At 43.1% G+C, this 18,242-nt stretch overlaps 2 protein-coding genes across 6 annotated transcripts; one reads left to right on the top strand and one right to left on the bottom strand.

Annotated features, from left to right (window-relative positions):
* Positions 1–1,670: 1,670 nt before the first annotated feature.
* LOC129860708 (E3 ubiquitin-protein ligase NRDP1) lies at positions 1,671–9,788 on the bottom strand. Of its 3 annotated transcripts, none has more exons than XM_055931386.1 (7): positions 9,445–9,788; positions 5,624–5,686; positions 5,224–5,339; positions 4,713–4,984; positions 4,141–4,276; positions 3,910–4,013; positions 1,671–3,639 (listed from the first exon to the last, which is right to left on the bottom strand). In XM_055931386.1, exons 3-7 carry the CDS (start codon positions 5,311–5,313, stop codon positions 3,285–3,287), a joined length of 957 nt encoding a protein of 318 aa, XP_055787361.1. In that variant the 5' UTR covers positions 5,314–5,339; positions 5,624–5,686; positions 9,445–9,788; the 3' UTR covers positions 1,671–3,284. The 3 variants fall into 3 exon arrangements, with proteins under 3 accessions (XP_055787361.1, XP_055787363.1, XP_055787360.1); XM_055931388.1 differs by having other exon boundaries at positions 5,624–5,663; XM_055931385.1 differs by lacking the exon at positions 5,624–5,686.
* Positions 9,789–13,079: 3,291 nt separating this feature from the next.
* LOC129860707 (zinc transporter ZIP5-like) lies at positions 13,080–18,234 on the top strand. Of its 3 annotated transcripts, XR_008760402.1 has the most exons (13): positions 13,080–13,307; positions 13,423–13,498; positions 13,700–13,900; positions 14,228–14,490; positions 14,656–14,845; positions 15,072–15,249; positions 15,455–15,624; positions 15,783–15,911; positions 16,230–16,305; positions 16,416–16,652; positions 16,842–17,032; positions 17,284–17,551; positions 17,806–18,234. XR_008760402.1 is itself a non-coding variant. In XM_055931383.1 (12 exons), the coding sequence occupies exons 3-12, from the start codon at positions 13,712–13,714 to the stop codon at positions 17,431–17,433; spliced, it is 1,773 nt and encodes a 590-aa protein (XP_055787358.1). In that variant the 5' UTR covers positions 13,080–13,307; positions 13,423–13,498; positions 13,700–13,711; the 3' UTR covers positions 17,434–18,234. The 3 variants fall into 3 exon arrangements, 2 of the variants coding, with proteins under 2 accessions (XP_055787358.1, XP_055787359.1); XM_055931383.1 differs by having other exon boundaries at positions 17,284–18,234; XM_055931384.1 differs by lacking the exon at positions 13,080–13,307 and having other exon boundaries at positions 13,403–13,498; positions 17,284–18,234.
* Positions 18,235–18,242: the final 8 nt, after the last annotated feature.

The following is an 18,242-nucleotide window of genomic DNA, read 5'->3' as shown; positions in this document are numbered from 1 at the left end:
AAACAGATGTGCATTATGAAGTCTGGTCCAACAATACAATTGTATTGGCATACAGGTAAAAGCTGTCTCAATCCATTAGATCAGTGGCAGGGGGGGAGCGGGGGTCTAACTTACTAGTTGTAATAGTTGAAATTGGATAGTGCATAATCCGTTTTCCTCTTGTCTAGTCAGTTATTACATACCTTAGAGAGCTATGTATAACCTGTCAGAAATGTCCAGATCAACTAGCCCATGTCAGCTAACGTTTTTTAGCTAGGTTTTGTAGCCCATAGATTTTGTTGTAATGCTTGAGCCACTTAAATAGCACATGAACACACATTAGACATGGCAAAATGTGTAGAATTGAAAGAAAATTTGCTTTAAAACTGCAAAATGTTCTCTGCCCCATGACAAAATGTGTAGAAATGCAGGAAATAAGCTTTAAACCTGTGCAAGATGTTCCCCAATGCTGGAAGAGGGGCCTGAGCTAATCAATTTGGGAACCCCTGCATTAGATTCATTTTTTATTTTGATTTAACCTTTATTTAACTAGGCAAGTCAGTTAAGAATAAATTCTTATTTACAATGACGGCCTACCCCGCCAAACCCGGACGACGCTGGGCCAATTGTGTGCCGCCCTATGGGACTCCCAATCACAGCCGGATGTGATTCAGCCTGGATCATTGAACACCAGATAATGAATCAGAGGATTTTCAGGCACAATAACAAAAACATGCCATTTGGCAAAGCACATGGCATTCCATCCATTCACAACAAAGGGAAGGATTTAAAAGGAAAGTCCTCAATAGAGAGTATGGGCTGCTGGCCAGAGCTCAGCGGACACTGCTGCTGTAGACATACTGTACACAATGACTGTACTGACCATGTGGGTGTTTGTGTGGGTAGACAGACCAGGAGCTGCCAGATAGACTGCTGCTTAGACCCCTAATGATCAGAAACCATGATGTATGGAGGCCCTACTTGTAAATAGGAGTGACTTGATACCTTAAGAAAACAGCCATACAACAGTACCATGAGTATCACAATTGCAATTTTATTTATTTTTGTCTGTACACCCCACAAGAGAAAATGACACAAAACAGAAAAAAATGACAGAATGACAGGAACAAAAGATAGAATACAGAACAAAAGATTCACAATCCAAATTGATCTTCATTTAATTGACATTTTTGTACATTATGGTGACACAAAGTAACATGAAGTTAATTTCCAAATGTTTGTCAGTGGTGTAAAGTAACTAAGTAAAAATACTTGGAAGTACTAGTCAAGTTGTTTTTTGGGGTATATGTACTTAACTATTTATATTTTTGACAACTTTTACTCCACTACATTTCTGAAGAAAATACTGTATGTACTTTATACTCCCATAACTTTCCCTGACACCCAAAAGTACTCTAAACATTTCGAATGCTGAGGCAGGACATAAATATGGTGTAATTAACACACCTATCAATATAACGCGTCATTCCTACTACTTCTGATCTGGCGGACTCACCAAACACAAATACTGCGTTTGTAAATTATGTCTGAGGGTTGGAGTGTGCACCTGGCTGTCCGTAAATAAAAAATAAAAAAAGGAAATTGTGCCGTCTGGTTTGCATAATACAAGGAATTTGATGTATAGCATTTACACTTACTCAAGTATGAAAATTGAGTACTTTTTTCCACCATTTTTATTTTTTTACTCCATGTCTTTAGATCAAGTCCCTTTTCGTTTGTTATTTTAGTTTCATTCAGTTATTAAAATCCTTTAGATAATAGTTTGGTAAAAAAAAAACAGTCAAAAACACAAAAAAAGCTTCAATCGTGATTGAAATAAATCAGATTAGGCTACACAATGTTACATCCCAAACGTTTAATGTCAGTTGGACCCAACTTTATGTTGACTATGTACAACAGAAGCAAAAGGACAATTATGAGCTTAATTGTATTTACATAACACGGAAACATCTTCAAGCATAGTCTTCCAAATAAATAAATAAAATGCATGGCACAAAAAAATAAGCTAAACATCATGACATATTCACAGAAAAACAATGCTGGAGTAAGCAAAACATGTCCAGGTAGCATCCTGAAACACATGGCCAATGTTTACACAGATAGCCCAATTCTGATCTTTTTTTCACTAATTTGACCAATCAGATCAGCTCTGGAAATGATCTGATGTGAAAAGATCTGATTGGCCAAAAGACCAATTAGTGGGAAAATAAATCAGAATTGTGCTTCCTGTGTGAACGCAGATGGAAACCAACAGACAAAAATCACATTGTCTAATTATTGTATAAGAAGAATAGCTAGAGGGTATATTTTTTCAATATAATATTTGTATTTACATAATTTCTTACACTCATTTATTTACACAACAGAAGACGTAGGATGGGGGAATCTACGAGAACTTAGATCAGACAAAGCTTTTAATAGCACATTATGTGACTCTTGTAAACATTCCATCTTAGAATATCTTGGTTATCATCAGTTATGTTCTTTTTCCAGGTGTATTTTTGGAAATGTCCTTTTAAGGCAAAGATATTAAGCTCATATGTAAGTAATACTCCTCTTCTGGTCACTTTAGGATCCTTTCAGATCTTCCATTCTGCTTAATCCCCCCCCCCCCCACCCCTTTTCACTTTCATCTTTCAAAAGACAAACAATTACATAACCATTGTGAAATTGAAAACAAATATATGTCTGCCACTCTGGTATGCTCCCATGATGATTTAATCAGACGCAAATATATATATATGTCTGCCACTCTGGTATGCTCCCATGATGATTTAATCAGACGCAAATATATATATGTCTGACACTCTGGTATGCTCCCATGATGATTTAATCAGACGCAAATATATATATGTCTGCCACTCTGGTATGCTCCCATGATGATTTAATCAGACGCAAATATGTATATGTCTGCCACTCTGGTATGCTCCCATGGTGATTTAATCAGACGCAAAAAAAGACAACGTTTCGATCCGAGTTGGATCTTCATGGATCAAAACATTTTCTTTCTTTAGGGTCTGATTACATCACCATGGGAGCATACCATTTATTTTTTCTTTGATACGTTCTTCTATCCTGCACCTGATAAGTTGAATGTATGTATTTTTATATTTTTTCCATCGAGAAATAGACCCATAATTTGTATGTTTTTAGAGAGGAGTATTTTTTTTTAAAGAGGAATAAATCCCTTACATAAATGTCTGGTCTCCTCTCTGCCAAACTATACTAGACATTCTCCTAATGTTGGCTAGTTTCTTATAAAATCTCCTTCCCTCCTTGCATTCTTATAAGATCTCCTCCACCCCATGGGCAAAGATCATGACCAGGCCAGGCTCTAGGATCATGTCCTCTCCCATGTGTTGATTCTCACAGGCCATCAACACCACCGCCTGTTTCCCAGGGATCCGCTTGGCAACGTAGTTCTCGTAGTAACGCCGGTTCATCTGCCGCGTCTCCAGCGTGGCCAGGCCCTGCGGCCAGTTGCGCTCGTGGGCATTCTCAATCAGGTCATTAACGATGGAAAGAGGACACCCGCTGTCGATGAGTGAACGCTTGATGACCGCCTGGAGAACTGCGTCTGGCGTGGAGATCATCCCGCCCCAGCGTGTCACCCGCGCAGGTTGGAGGGAATTTACCCATCTGTTGGGCAGGCAAGGAACAGGTGAGATGGGGAATAGGGATTGTTTTTATATAGCTCTAAAGAACTTTGTGACAATACTGCTGATGTAAAAAAGGGATTTATTAAATTTGATTAAGTTCAGGGTGATTTAAGTGGTTGTACACATTGATCATTTAAACAAACAATATCCAAAACACAGTAAATAGATGATGCTTGCTGAAATAAAATGATGAAACTATGTCAAAATATCCTAAAAGGACAGGGCCAGGGGAACAGGAGAGTAAACTCACTCCAGGATCTCGTTGTACTCAATGCTCTCCTCCAGGTTCTGCATGTTGGGGTTGGCGCTGCGTATTGCTCTCATGTAGGCTTTTAGCAGCTGGATGTCCCGTTTCTAACAGAGAAACACACAGACACATTATATTCCTGACCTTTGAGGAACAGAGCACTAATGGATTTTTATGAATTAGGCATTTGCATATGTTTGTACGCTGTGTGTGTGTGCGTGCGTGTCTGTTTACTTGTTCCCCCAGCTGATGCTTGTGCTCTACAGCATTCTTCTCCAGTTCAGAGATCTTGGTCTGCTGCTGCTGTACCACACCACGTAAGTGCTTGATGCAGTTGTGGTTGCACATCTCATCTTTTGGCATCTCTAACCTGTAGAGAAATTGTGACATTATGAAATGAAAGCCACTAGATCACTCGATTTGTATTTTATTTAACCTTTATTTAACTAGGCCAGTTAGTTAAGAACAAAATCTTATTTACAATGACGGCATACCACGAACAAACCCTAACCTGGAGGACGCTGGGCCAATTGTGAGCTGCCCTATGGGACTCCCAATCACGGCCGGTTGTGATACAGCCTGGAATCGAACCAGGGTCTGTAGTGACGCCTCTAGCACTGAGATGCAGAGCCTAAGACCACTGTGCCACTCGGGAGCCCCCACTCTAGAGACCACTACAAGACTAGATACTGTCACATTCTGCAGTGGTGGTGCGGCATGCCCAGGAACTCAAAAGTCATAGCCATGTTTTTCATTCTGGCCGGTCTGTTCTACTCTGCTGTGTAATGTGCTCTAAGGTGACTCACCCACAGCCCTCCTCACAGTTGATGGGCCTTTTGGGGTTGTGCTCACAGTCCTTCAGGTGAGACTGAAGTTGATCTAGCCGCAGTGTGGCTGTGCAGCCGAAGCCAGCATTGTCACAAGCAATCTGGAGTTTGGAGAGCATGTTGCGCATGATGCGGGGCACAGGCCGGAGGTGAGCCAGTGTCACCACGGTGCGGTCCACAGGACAAATTTGCTGCTGATTGAACCACTGGGTGATGCAGGCGTTGCAGAAGGCATGCTCACAGTGCGGGGCCTACATGTGAGAGAAAATAATGAGGAGATGGAGAAGGGTAAAGAAGTAGGGGGAAACAAGTATATTTTGTATTAAAAATAAGAATTAAATCAATAGGTCTTTATCCCAGAAATAGGTGACTAGCTGAGAGGAAAGTTTGATTTTTTTGTAATAAAAATAATAATTAAATTGATAAAAGGGATTAACAATTCCTTGCATGGCCTGGCTGAGAAGAGAAGAGGGAAATGTAGGGCACTAACCTGCACTGGCTCCTCCAGTACCATGCTGCAGATGGGACACAGCAAGTCTTCATCCACCTCCCCTTGGAACCTGGTGACGTCATACCCCATGGCACATCACTGAGACACACAAGTTTCTGCAGAGTACAAGCCGGGTAGGTGAGTCACTGCCTGGAGAAAATCCATTTCACAATGCAAACCTGTCTAGAGGACTGTTTATGGCATATCTGCAAAAGCAATGCAGCAAAACGAACATACCCCATCCTGTGCAATGAACATAACTTCAAGGTCAAGCCTCGTTGTTACCGTATTTTTAGCATCGTAAACAACCTCAGCTATATCCTCATGCTAAACAATGTTGAGTGGCTCAAACCAGTAGCTTGAGAGAACTAGTGAGAAAACAGAAAAGCAGTGCCATTACCTCACTCACAAATGGCCCTCATTTCTCCCATTCAGCAGGACTGTCAAAGGTCACATGGAGTGGCTTTGATGAGACATTGTATTGGGAGACAGACACAATCAGACACATAAGCCTAACTTTCTAGGCATTTACTTAGAAATGGTATCATGGTAATGACACAGAACTTAAACCAAAGACAGTACAGTATGTTTTGAAACTCCGCAATTACTATCCTTGGGGCTGCAGCCAGGGTGGGAAATTAACTTTATGGTCTTTATAGATATTATTATTATTATTTTTAAACAGCCACATTATTTTCACTATAATTACACCAAAGCTCACCACAGAAAAAAATGGATGAGCATGTATTACTAATAAGAAATAATGGGATATATTTCTTAAATTTCATTACATTTGCGACCTGTGTCTTTTAACTAATGTAAGTTAAAATAAATAATTTAGTATTACAATCTAAATGTACCTTTAATCCATCTGTCTGCATTTTTCAAGATATGGCATATGAGTGTGCAGCGAGATATGGTTTGAACGATACTTTTCTTGTCAATTATCTTGAAAAAACCATGCACTTAGAAAATGGGAATCAACCAGTCCTCCATCTTTAATACAATGGAAATGTCAAATGCTTATTATCTAAATGTTGAAAGTGCGTGGGTAATAGAGAGAAAAAACTAAATGGTGCGGTTTGAGGCCATGTGGCAGAGAATGATGCAGGCGCTGGATATGGTGGTGTGAGAATGGGGATCTGGGCAGGAGTTATGTTGTGGATGTTTGTGTGCGTCTGTCTGTTGTTGTTTGTATGTGGATATACACTGCTCAAAAAAATAAAGGGAACACTTAAACAACACAATGTAACTCCAAGTCAATCACACTTCTGTGAAATCAAACTGTCCACTTAGGAAGCAACACTGATTGACAATAAATTTCAAATGCTGTTGTGCAAATGGAATAGACAAAAGGTGGAAATTATAGGCAATTAGCAAGACACCCCCCAAAACAGGAGTGATTCTGTAGGTGGTGACCACAGACCACTTCTCAGTTCCTATGCTTCCTGGCTGATGTTTTGGTCACTTTTGAATGCTGGCGGTGCTCTCACTCTAGTGGTAGCATGAGACGGAGTCTACAACCCACACAAGTGGCTCAGGTAGTGCAGTTCATCCAGGATGGCACATCAATGCGAACTGTGGCAAAAAGGTTTGCTGTGTCTGTCAGCGTAGTGTCCAGAGCATGAAGGCTCTACCAGGAGACAGGCCAGTACATCAGGAGACGTGGAGGAGGCCGTAGGAGGGCAACAACCCAGCAGCAGGACCGCTACCTCCGACTTTGTGCAAGGAGGTGCACTGCCAGCGCCCTGCAAAATGACCTCCAGCAGGCCACAAATGTGCATGTGTCTGCTCAAATGGTCAGAAACAGACTCCATGAGGGTGGTATGAGGGCCCGACGTCCACAGGTGGGGGTTGTGCTTACAGCCCAACACCGTGCAGGACGTTTGGCATTTGCCAGAGAACACCAAGATTGGCAAATTCCCCACTGGCGCCCTGTGCTCTTCACAGATGAAAGCAGGTTCACACTGAGCACGTGACAGACGTGACAGAGTCTGGAGACGCCGTGGAGAACGTTCTGCTGCCTGCAACATCCTCCAGCATGACCGGTTTGGCGATGGGTCAGTCATGGTGTGGGGTTCTTTGTGGGGCCGCACAGCCCTCCATGTGCTCGCCAGAGGTAGCCTGACTGCCATTAGGTACCGAGATGAGATCCTCAGACCCCTTGTGAGACCATATGCTGACACATGCACATTTGTGGCCTGCTGGAGGTCATTTTGCAGGGCTCTGGCAGTGCACCTCCTTGCACAAAGTCGGAGGTAGCGGTCCTGCTGCTGGGTTGTTGCCCTCCTACGGCCTCCTCCACGTCTCCTGATGTACTGGCCTGTCTCCTGGTAGCGCCTGCATGCTCTGGACACTACAGCAAACCTTTTTGCCACAGTTCGCATTGATGTGCCATCCTGGATGAACTGCACCACCTGAGCCACTTGTGTGGGTTGTAGACTCCGTCTCATGCTACCACTAGAGTGAGAGCACCGCCAGCATTCAAAAGTGACCAAAACATCAGCCAGGAAGCATAGGAACTGAGAAGTGGTCTGTGGTCACCACCTACAGAATCACTCCTGTTTTGGGGGGTGTCTTGCTAATTGCCTATAATTTCCACCTTTTGTCTATTCCATTTGCACAACAGCATGTGAAATTTATTGTCAATCAGTGTTGCTTCCTAAGTGGACAGTTTGATTTCACAGAAGTGTGATTGACTTGGAGTTACATTGTGTTTTTTAAGTGTTCCCTTTATTTTTTTGAGCAGTGTATATATGTGTTTTTATTCTTTAACAGTTCTACAAATGAACATCAAGAATCAACAAAGTGCCTGCCCTGCCACAAACAGCTGCGTGATACAACTTATTTATAATGATTGTTCAGGGCTCTATGCTGACATTTTATTTGACAAATATAGAAGCACACAAATAAATCTAGGAGAGCAATCAAAGTAGTTGAACGTTTTAATGACTAAACGTCCACGAATAACAGTTTTTTTGGGAGTTATCCATGCTCAATCATTAGGTGAGATTTGTTCCCGGGTGGCGCAGTGGCCTAATAAGGCACTGCATCTCAGTGCAAGAGGAGCCACTACAGTCCTTGGTTCGAATCCAGGCTGTATCACATACAGCCCGTGATTGGGAGATCCATAGGGCTGCGCACAATTGGCACAGCATTGTCCGGATTTGGCCGTCATTGTAAATAAGAATTTGTTCTTAAAGCCCTTTAAGGGACGGGCCGTTACCGTGGTAACTTGAGCACTCGCTTGTCTGTGACGAAAAAAATCAACAACTGCGACGTCTTGCGAGCAGCAAACTCAAAGTAACATTGAAAAACAACCTAACATGTGAACAAAACGATGTAACTGGCCAAGAAACACGAGAACAATGTCACACTTTAGTAGTATTTCTTGTCAAAACGACCAATTTCTACATGTGGGTTTTGGATTAAAAACACTTAACAAATGCTCTGTATGACCACCCGCCAACGTGGCCGGTGAAATAGACATTCTTACCCCGCGAATGACAAAATATGCCCGCATTTGGCGGGTGTTAATTTCCAACCTTGGTTGCAGCTGCTGCTTTGGCATACTGAGGATGAGACAGGGCATTAAATAGTTTGATCTGACTAGGGCCTGTTTTCTGGGTGGTGACTAAGAGCCTGCTGATTAACACAATAGTATAATCACAACTAGCTACCATAGATGACAGACTGTAGCCTAAACAATCAAATGGAGAACATATCTGCTTTAAACCCTTGCTGCCAAGCCTCCCATATTTGAGATGAGGCTCTTGCTGTCCCACTCCCAGCTGACTTGTGACATATTTTCAGTATAGCAGGCAGCAACACTACACAGCAGACTGGGGAGGGATGGTTAAATAAGATACATTCTCTTATATCTATCTGAAATTATAGGATATTTTACAGACTGTGGCTTTAATGAAATGCGATAGCTCAAGCTAGCTAGCTAGTTAGCAGTCTAAGTTAGACCTGCAAAGTTGCAGCTTATAAATGTGAGTTATACTAACGTTCGTTAGCAAGCTGCCATCAGAGAGTCAACGTTAGTTTCTTAGTTTAGAAAATAAATAAAGCCAACTGGCTAGCCTAGCTAGCACTGCAGCTGACTAGCTTGCTAGGCCAACTGTTGGCTATATCAGCACGCTCTTGTTGACTTGCTAACGTTATCTTACTGTAACTATTTTTCAAATAAAATATTCTGTTATCGGAATAAACACTTACGTCCTTGAAGAGCAAGCAAAATGATTGAATGACAATTTCCGTAATTTCAGACCTCTGCTGACAGCTAGCTAGCCTCCAGCCACATCAGCTAGCCTAAGTAGGTTGTTGCTGGTTTAGCAAGCAAGCCACTCCGCCTCCTCAACCCGACAGGGAGGCGTCAGAGATGATTGAAATCAATGATATTTTAACAAATGTAAGAAAAAGATATGTATAAAAAAAAATCTGTTGATATTATTGAAAATAAAAACAAGGCAACAGTGAACATGTCGTCCACCACGAATGATGCAGCGCCCCCCCTTGAGCCAAGTGAAATATCGCGTGTGACTAACACATTTCAGTTAATTACTATATAGCTCCGGACTTGGGCCAATCGGTTCAATTTTGTACATGCAGGATCGTTATGGCAAGACGCGTCACTCATCCAAGTTTCTTCCAAATCGTGCCAGTGCTGTCTTAAATATCGCGTGTGACTAACACACAAACGAATGGGGGTGGAGAAAGATCCACAGTCCCCGATTTCATCGTGGGGACCATTATCACTAAATCTGGTTTGTAATTCAACGTGGGTCATTGGATGTGGGCCCTTAAGCTTGGGGCCCTTCGGGGCCTCCTGCTTCCTGTGGAAGTGGCTGACTCCTAAGGTCCCTTGCAAGACTACCTATTTGGGGCACTGTCTTCTGTTTTCTCTTTTTTTTGTGTGAAGGTGACTATGCCTCTTGTCTGGCCTGGGTCTAGACCGCCATCATATTTTGGCTCCCATGGGCCATAGATGAACCAGCAAAGAAGGTGTGCTGGCTCTGGTGTTCAAGACAGAATTCTCCTCTTTGGACTTTTCTGACTATCATCGTCCAACTCATAATCTATTATCCCATTAGGCCTACTCATCCCTGTCTTTCATTAAGAGATTTTACTATTCACCTGTAATGTATTCTTCAACATTTAAATGATAACGACTTGCATACAATAGGCCTATCACCTGAAAGGTTGAGAAAATTAGACTATTATTCTTGTGAAAATTCAATCAACTCAACACTTGTCTAATCAAATCACATTTTACTTGTCACGTGTCGTAAACAACAGACATGGACTAACAGAGAAATGCTTACTTACAGGCCCTTAATTTAAGTAGATATGTACATATACCTAGGAATAAAGTGACAGATAGTTAAATAGTGACATACGCTGCTGCTACTGTTTACTAACTATTTAGCAGTTGTATGGCTTTGGGGTAGAAGCTGTTCAGGGTCCTGTTGGTTCCAGACTTGGTGCATCGGTACCGCTTGCCCTGCGGTAGCAGAGAGAACAGTATATGACTTGGGTGGCTGGAGTCTTTGTCAATTTTTAGAGCCTTCATCCTGGCATAGATGTTTTGGATGGCCGGGAGCTCGGCCCCAGTGATGTACTAGGCTGTCTGCAATACCCTCTGTAATGCCTTGCGGTCGGATGCCAAGAGTTGCCATACCAAGCAGTGATGCAGCCAGTCAAGATGCTCTCAATGGTGCAACTGTAGAACTTTTTGAGGATTTAAGGGTCCATGCTAAATCTTTTCAGCCTCCTAAGGGGGTAGAGGTGTTGTCTAGCCCTCTTCACAACTTTGTTGGTGTGTTTGGGCCATGATAGATCCTTAGTGATGTGGACACTGAGGAACCTAAAGCTCTCAACCCGGTCCACTACAGCCCTGTCGATATGAATGGGGGCGTGCTCAGGCCCTCCGTTTCCTGTAGTCCACGATCAGCTCTTTTGTCTTGCTGACGTTGAGGAAGAGGTTGTTGTCTTGGCACCACACTGCCAGGTCTCTGACCTCCTCCCTATAGGCTGTCTCATCGTCGTCGGTGATTAGGCCTACCACCATCTGGCCCTCTGGGACATGTCCAACCTCTCGAAGCACTTCATGATGACAGCCCCATCACACTTACACCGTTCATCATGAAGGGCTTCGAGATGCTGGTCATGACCCACATAAAGGCCAGCATAAGAGCACACTGGACCCACTCAAATTTGCCTACCACTCCAATAGATCCACGTAAGATGCCATTTCCATTGCTATTCACATGGCCCTAACACATCTGGACAAGAGGAACACCTATGTGAGAATGGTGTTCATTGACTACAGTTCAGCATTCAACACTATTGTTCCCTACAAGCTCGACACCAAGTTCAGAGCCCTGGGTCTGTACACCTCCTTCTGCAACTGGATCCAACAACACCACCTCCACACTGACTCTTAACACAGGGTCCCCCCAGGGGTGTGTCCTCAGTCCTCTGATGTACTCCCTGTTCACCCACGACTGCGTGGCTTTGCACAACACCAACTCCATCATCAAGTTAGCTGTCAAGTGACAACACCATGGTTGTAGGCCTGATAGACAACAATGACAAGTCAGCCTATAGGAGGAGGTAAAGGTAAGTGAACTGGCATTGTGGTGCCAGAACACCAACCTCTCCCTCAATGTCAGCAAAACAAAGGAGTTTATTGTTGACTTCAGGAAGCAGACGATGGAACATTCCCCAATCAACGGGACTGCAGTAAAGAGAGTCAGCAGTTTTAAGTTCCTTGGCGTCCACATCACCGAGAACTTGACCAGCACCACCACTACTCTACTTCCTAAGGTGGCTGAATAAATTCCGTATGCCAACCAGGATCCTCTCCAAATACTACCGCTGCATCATCGAGAGCATCCTGAACGGTAGCATCACGGCCTGGTATGGGAATTACTCCGTCCATGACCGCAAGGCCCTCCAGTGGGTGATGAAAAAGGACCGTGCTCCCACCCATTCAGGACATCTACTCAAAACGGTGCCTGAGGACAGCATCATCAAGGACCCCTCAAACCCCAGCCACGAGCTGTTCACTCCCTTACCGTCGGGCAGACGGTATCGGAGCATGAGGACTGATACCAATAGGTTCAGAGACAGTTTCTATCTACAAGCCATCAGACTGCTGAACACTTGAACTGGACTGACCACCTGCTTAGATTCTCCACACATAAGCACACACACACATACGTTCATGCTACACACACACATACGTTCATGCTACACACACATCACATCTGCTGCTACAAGACTCTTATTATGATTGCTAAATACTGCAGAATTTAAACACTTGCCCTCCAATCCCCCCTTCCCCAAAACACGTGCAAATATTGGACTATATTATATTATACTTATGCTAAAATGTTTATTATATTTTATTGAGCCATTCACTTTATGTTTGTATCTTTTCTTATTTTGTATTGATTTTGCATTGTCGAGAAGGAACCTACAAGTAAGCATTTAACTGTACGGTGTATACCATGTGTATCCCGTACATACAACCAAGAGTATAACTTGTTTCCGTTTTTAGGACTAAAAATGGAAATTAGTTTGTATTTTCTACCTCTGGATCATTGGTCTTAATTTGAAGGTTATGGTTAGGCATAAGGTTAGCAGTGTGGTTAAACACAGGTTTAGGAGATCATATACGTTTTGTTCTATGAGATAATCTTCATTAGCCGTCACTTTTTGTCAATTTTGAAGTATTTATGTAATCAAAACAAGAACATAAAGGCTTCATAATTCACAAAAGTCATGTTAATTGACTGATTATCTCAGAACAAAACGTATAAGATCTCCTGTGCATGTTAACCTCAGACCTTAATACAGACCTTCGGCGTTGATAAAACATTCATTTACACATATGCTTTGGCCAACGAGACATGGCAGGTAGCCTCCGTTAGTGGCTACAAAAAGACGCTATTCTCTTTATTGTCACTCTGTTCTAGCCAGGACATTCTGTTCTAGCCAGGACATGGATATACTGAGGTTATGAACATTTCTCACGAGCCTTGGCTTGAGCAATTCATCCTGCTTCATTGGAGAAGGTAGGTCAATTGCTGTTATCAATGCTTTGCGGCCTTTCTTATCTGTTTCATGACTCGGCTGTAAATGACCGAGTCGTTATAATATTAACTAAAAAAAAAAAGACTTCCCCCCCAGGCGCTTCAATCCTCTAAGCAGCGGGACAAGAGAAGATGTATTTCGAGACTGGTGAAAACAACAACGAACAACCCACGTGAGTTGCCTGTAAGCCCCCAAGAAATGTCAGGTTTTGTAGGTTCGCTGACCTGTAAAATGTTTGGCATTCAGCAACTGTAACAGTTTCAATTTTGCGGACTAAATGATGAACTAACTGGCAAAATTCATTAAGGAGTTATTGAGACATTTCACGGTACCTGATTTTAATGAACTTGCCTCTTCATATTCATTTTTGCAGTTAATTTATAGGATGTCACCTCTACTGACGCTCGCCGTAGGACTATTTGTCTGTCTGCCTCTGCTGGAGTTTGGGGCAGGGGCGCGACTTTCTGTCAGTGGCACAGTGAAAACACCATGGAATATGACAGACAGGATATCAAACGGTAGCCGACAAGAGGGGTCGACATCTGAACATTTAGATGAGGCTTTTGAAGAGCAGGTGAGACTATTGTGGAAGACAGGCTATACCAGTTTGTACTGTCTCCAGGCCTCTGAAATATCTGAATTTGGCCTCAATAGATTACTGCTACAACAACTTAACAGCAATATTATGAAGATGACGTAATTTAGAGTTGATATGGTCACAAGTTAACCGTTGAGACACTGCTGTCAACAACACTAAATCTATTTTGTGCATTGTTAAAAATATAAAATAGCCTATTCTAATAGTTTAACAACGCCAGTATTTTACCACTGATGATTATTGCTCTTTCTGATCATTTCAGCTGTCCATTTACTCAAGTAAAATACCTGTCTTTTTTTCCAGGTCTTCTACTTGCAGCGTCTGTTCCATCAGTATGGAGACAATGGGACCCTGACCTATAAGGGCCTGCAGAAGTTACTGGGCAGCCTGGGACTAGGGCAGGTCAGTGTGTTGGAGATCAGCCACCGAGGGTCGAGGCACAACCATAACACTCTGACACAACCTCACCCTCCTCATACACAATCTCATGACCATGACGATCAGGAAACAGACACCCCCAGTCCTAGTAGGCCTGTTCAACCACCCCCCTCTGTAAACGCAGCCAGGTGAGATACAGATATTACAACTGATTTGATCCCATGATTGTTAGAGATATACAGCCACTTTTGAAGTACGGAAGTTTAGCATTTGTGCTCATCCGGTTATGAATAGTTAGTTACGCAATGACACCTGAATAAACTGTGCTGCCTCTTCTCTACCCCATCTGAAAGAACCCCACAGCCTGGGATATCAGGGTCTGCTGGATCTAGTTATAAAGAGGGGACCACATTATCCTCTGATAATGTGATTAAGGAAGAGGTCCTTCCATGGTCATCCCCTATTGCACACTCTATTCCTGTCCAAGGAATGTTTAACTCCCTTGTGTCAAATCACCCCACTCAGAGGCATCTTCATGGGAACGTGAGTAGTCAATAAAAGACAATTGATCTGGTTAATGTTTTGTGCCAAACGCACAAAGTTCACAACTAAATTCTGCTTACCGTTCTTGGCAAAATGTTATCCTCCTCAGGTTTTTATTTGACATTGTTGTTTAAAGGGAGTTAATGTGAAAATCTGCTATCAAATCAATTCCCTTACATAAACAGTTTCTGTGGACATTGAATACTTTTAACCCTTTCCTTTTCAGTGTCTGAATGTTACTCAGCTCTTGTGGAATTTCGGTCTGGGAAAGGCACCCCACATCACTCCTGCCCACTTCACCCTCCTGTGCCCAGCTCTGCTGTACCAGATTGAAAGTGGTGTTTGTCTACGCCACCCAGAGACTGATGGGGCGGAGTTAGAAAGGAGTGTGACTTTCCTCAAAGGTGCATTTATGAAACTAGATTCCAACTATGAGAGGGACTGATTTATCGATATAGGATGTTTTTAAAAAGCAATGTAGCCTTTTACAACTTGGAGCACAGGAGCATAACTTAACAGTTAGGATACACTAAGACTTAACATAACCCTGGAAACTACAATACCTTATTGTTTAAGCAGAATGAATATAATATTTTTTTTCCCCCGAAGCTTTGGGATGGAGCTCCTTAGCTCTGGCTATGATCAGCCTGCCGTCTTTGCTGTCTTTGAGCCTGGTTCCCCTTCTGCCCCCTGCCCGCCTACGCTCCTTCCTCTGTCCAATGACAGCCTTGGCTGTGGGGACGCTGTGTGGAGATGCCCTGCTGCATCTCCTGCCTCACGTAAACACCCTACCAAACTGTCAAACACTACATACATACCAGTGCTACTGTCTCTGTTTAGTCATGGAGGGTTAAGTTGTAAAATCTAGTAGTAAATATAAGTCTAAAATTAAATACGTTTAATGAAAACCATGTCTTGTTTTATCTGTGTCCTGCAGGCTAAGACTGGGCCACTCTCAAGCCACTCTGAAGAACAGGACTCCATACTGAAGGGCCTTTGTGTGCTGGGAGGGTGCTACCTCCTCTTCATCTTCGAGAGCCTTCTAGGACTGAGGACCCATTATAAGGTTAGCTGGATTTAGAGAATAAAGGGAAGAGTTTGAAGTTGTGCCACTGTTTTATGATGCACTGTGCATAGTAGTCATTGGGAGATTCTCAATTGCATACTCCTTGCGTCCTCCTCGCCCCCTTCTCAAAATCCATTGGATGAGAAAGCCAGAGGTCCCGCCCCTCTGACCATCTCCTCCAATGGGTTTTGAGGCAGCGAGGTGTATGCAATTGAGATTGTCCCTAAGTCATATTTTTGTTGTTGTTGGAAAATAGGGAATTGTTTAGTCTTGTATTCCTGATTCCACATGGAATGTTTAAATTGTTTTTGTCATCAGAAAGTTAAGAGGAAGCGGAAGGAGCAGAACACCACTCTAAATCCTGACCCAGAGAGGGAGCTTACTGCTCTGCAGAGTGAGTTGGAATGTAATACTTATGTAACTTTATGAGAGCATTTATGTCCGTATTGGCAGAGTTGAACCGTTGCATTGTAAAACATCTTTCTCATCTCTCCCATTCTACAGGCCCCACCGTTCTTGAGCAGACACATTCCACTGAGCAGCATAGTCATGGTCATTCACACAGCCCGCCTGGCCAGGAGCAGGTTGGGATGGGAAGCTTGGTGTGGATGGTGGTTATGGGAGATGGGGTACACAACCTTACTGACGGACTGGCCATTGGTGCTGCATTCTCTCAGAGTCTGGCTGGAGGTCTCAGCACCACCATAGCTGTGTTCTGCCATGAGCTTCCTCACGAGCTAGGTAGGTATACACGAACATCTCACCTTTTTGTGAGGTGCATGTAAAAACAGAGATGGGTGCAACACATAAAAGCATTGCACATCGACATGCCCTTCAAAAGTTTAAGCCTGGTACTATAACGTTTCAGGTAGACCTCTGTAATGAGTATGAGACTATCAAATTGATGCATTGTGTTGTTTATCTTTGCAGGTGACCTGGCAGTGCTGATGGGAGCAGGGTGGCCTGTTCGTAGACTGGTTATTTTCAGTGCTGTATCAGCCCTACTGGGTTTTGTGGGCTTGCTAACTGGCTCTGTCCTGGGCCACCAGTCAGCCCACATCTCCCCCTGGATCCTCACCCTCACCGCTGGGGTCTTCCTCTATGTGGCCCTCGCTGACATGGTGAGTCACTACGGTGGAAGGAGTTCCACACCCTTCTCACATTATCGGGCCAACATGAACCGCACTGTGCTGGTTCGCATATTTCCTTTTCACATTGTCCTTTCCAGCATGGTTCCAGCAACTATAGTGGTTGTGTAACCAGGCCAGCACAGCTCGGCTTAGTGTGAAAAGGCATTTTACAGACAACTGTCTATTAATTTGGTCAGTTTAATAATGCTGCAATTGTCATATGTTCTTCTCTTGCTCAATAGTTGCCTGAGATGCTTCATGGTGATCCTGGCCCGATGGGACCCTGGACTCGCTTCCTACTACAGAACCTAGGATTGTTGGCAGGGGGTGCAATCATGCTGTGTATCGCTCTGTTCGAGGACCATATCGCCTTCTACCTGGGTGACGTCTGATTCAATGAAGGATATGAGTGGATCAGATTCTAAACCACCGGATTGGTTACTCTTTCAACTGAAGTGCAATTGGCCAATACCAAATTACTTCTTATCAGAGTAGACTTTGGTCCAGGAGGTAATTTGCATTACTACTAAAGGCCTGAAAAACAGATTTAAGATGACATCAAGTACCAGTTTCGGTTTAGAGCACTCTGGATGCATTTACACTGCCAGCCCAATTCTGATCTTTTGCCCAATTGTAAGTGGGGGAAAAAATCTGAATTGGGCTGTCCATGTAAACACATCCTCTAAGACACAAGATTTTATATTTAGCAGATGCTCTTATCTAGAGTGACTTACAGTATTGAGTGGATACATTTCTTGTCCCAGGTGAGAATCGAACCCACAACCCTGGCGTTGCAATCGCCATGCTCTACCAACTGAGTCACACAGGACGACACAGTTCGATGGTTAGTGTGAACAACACGTGGAAGTCAGCCTTGCAGGACCAGATGACCAAGAGCATGACCCTACACTGATTTATTTTGCTTGCTTAAATGTTATGAATCCTAGGAATTTTTTTCTTCCTAAATGTACTGTGCAACTTGTTTTCTACCGTTTCTATATGAACATTGATTAATTTCAATGTGAGTCTTAATCCTATTTCAGAATGATTTTCAGTGGTTGAACTACACAGGCAGGAATCGAAGAATGTGAAGTTTCAATATCCAATTAAATATTTTTTAAATCTTGAATACTGTATAACCATGTCAGCAATTCAATAAAGGTGGCCCTTTTCTATTTGGCCATGAATCCAGAGCACTTCT

Source organism: Salvelinus fontinalis, chromosome 8 (genome assembly GCF_029448725.1).
Source record: "Salvelinus fontinalis isolate EN_2023a chromosome 8, ASM2944872v1, whole genome shotgun sequence".
In the NCBI taxonomy this organism is placed as follows: domain Eukaryota; kingdom Metazoa; phylum Chordata; class Actinopteri; order Salmoniformes; family Salmonidae; genus Salvelinus; species Salvelinus fontinalis.
Note: the sequence above shows the minus strand (reverse complement) of the source record. Positions and strands in the feature narration are given on the sequence as shown.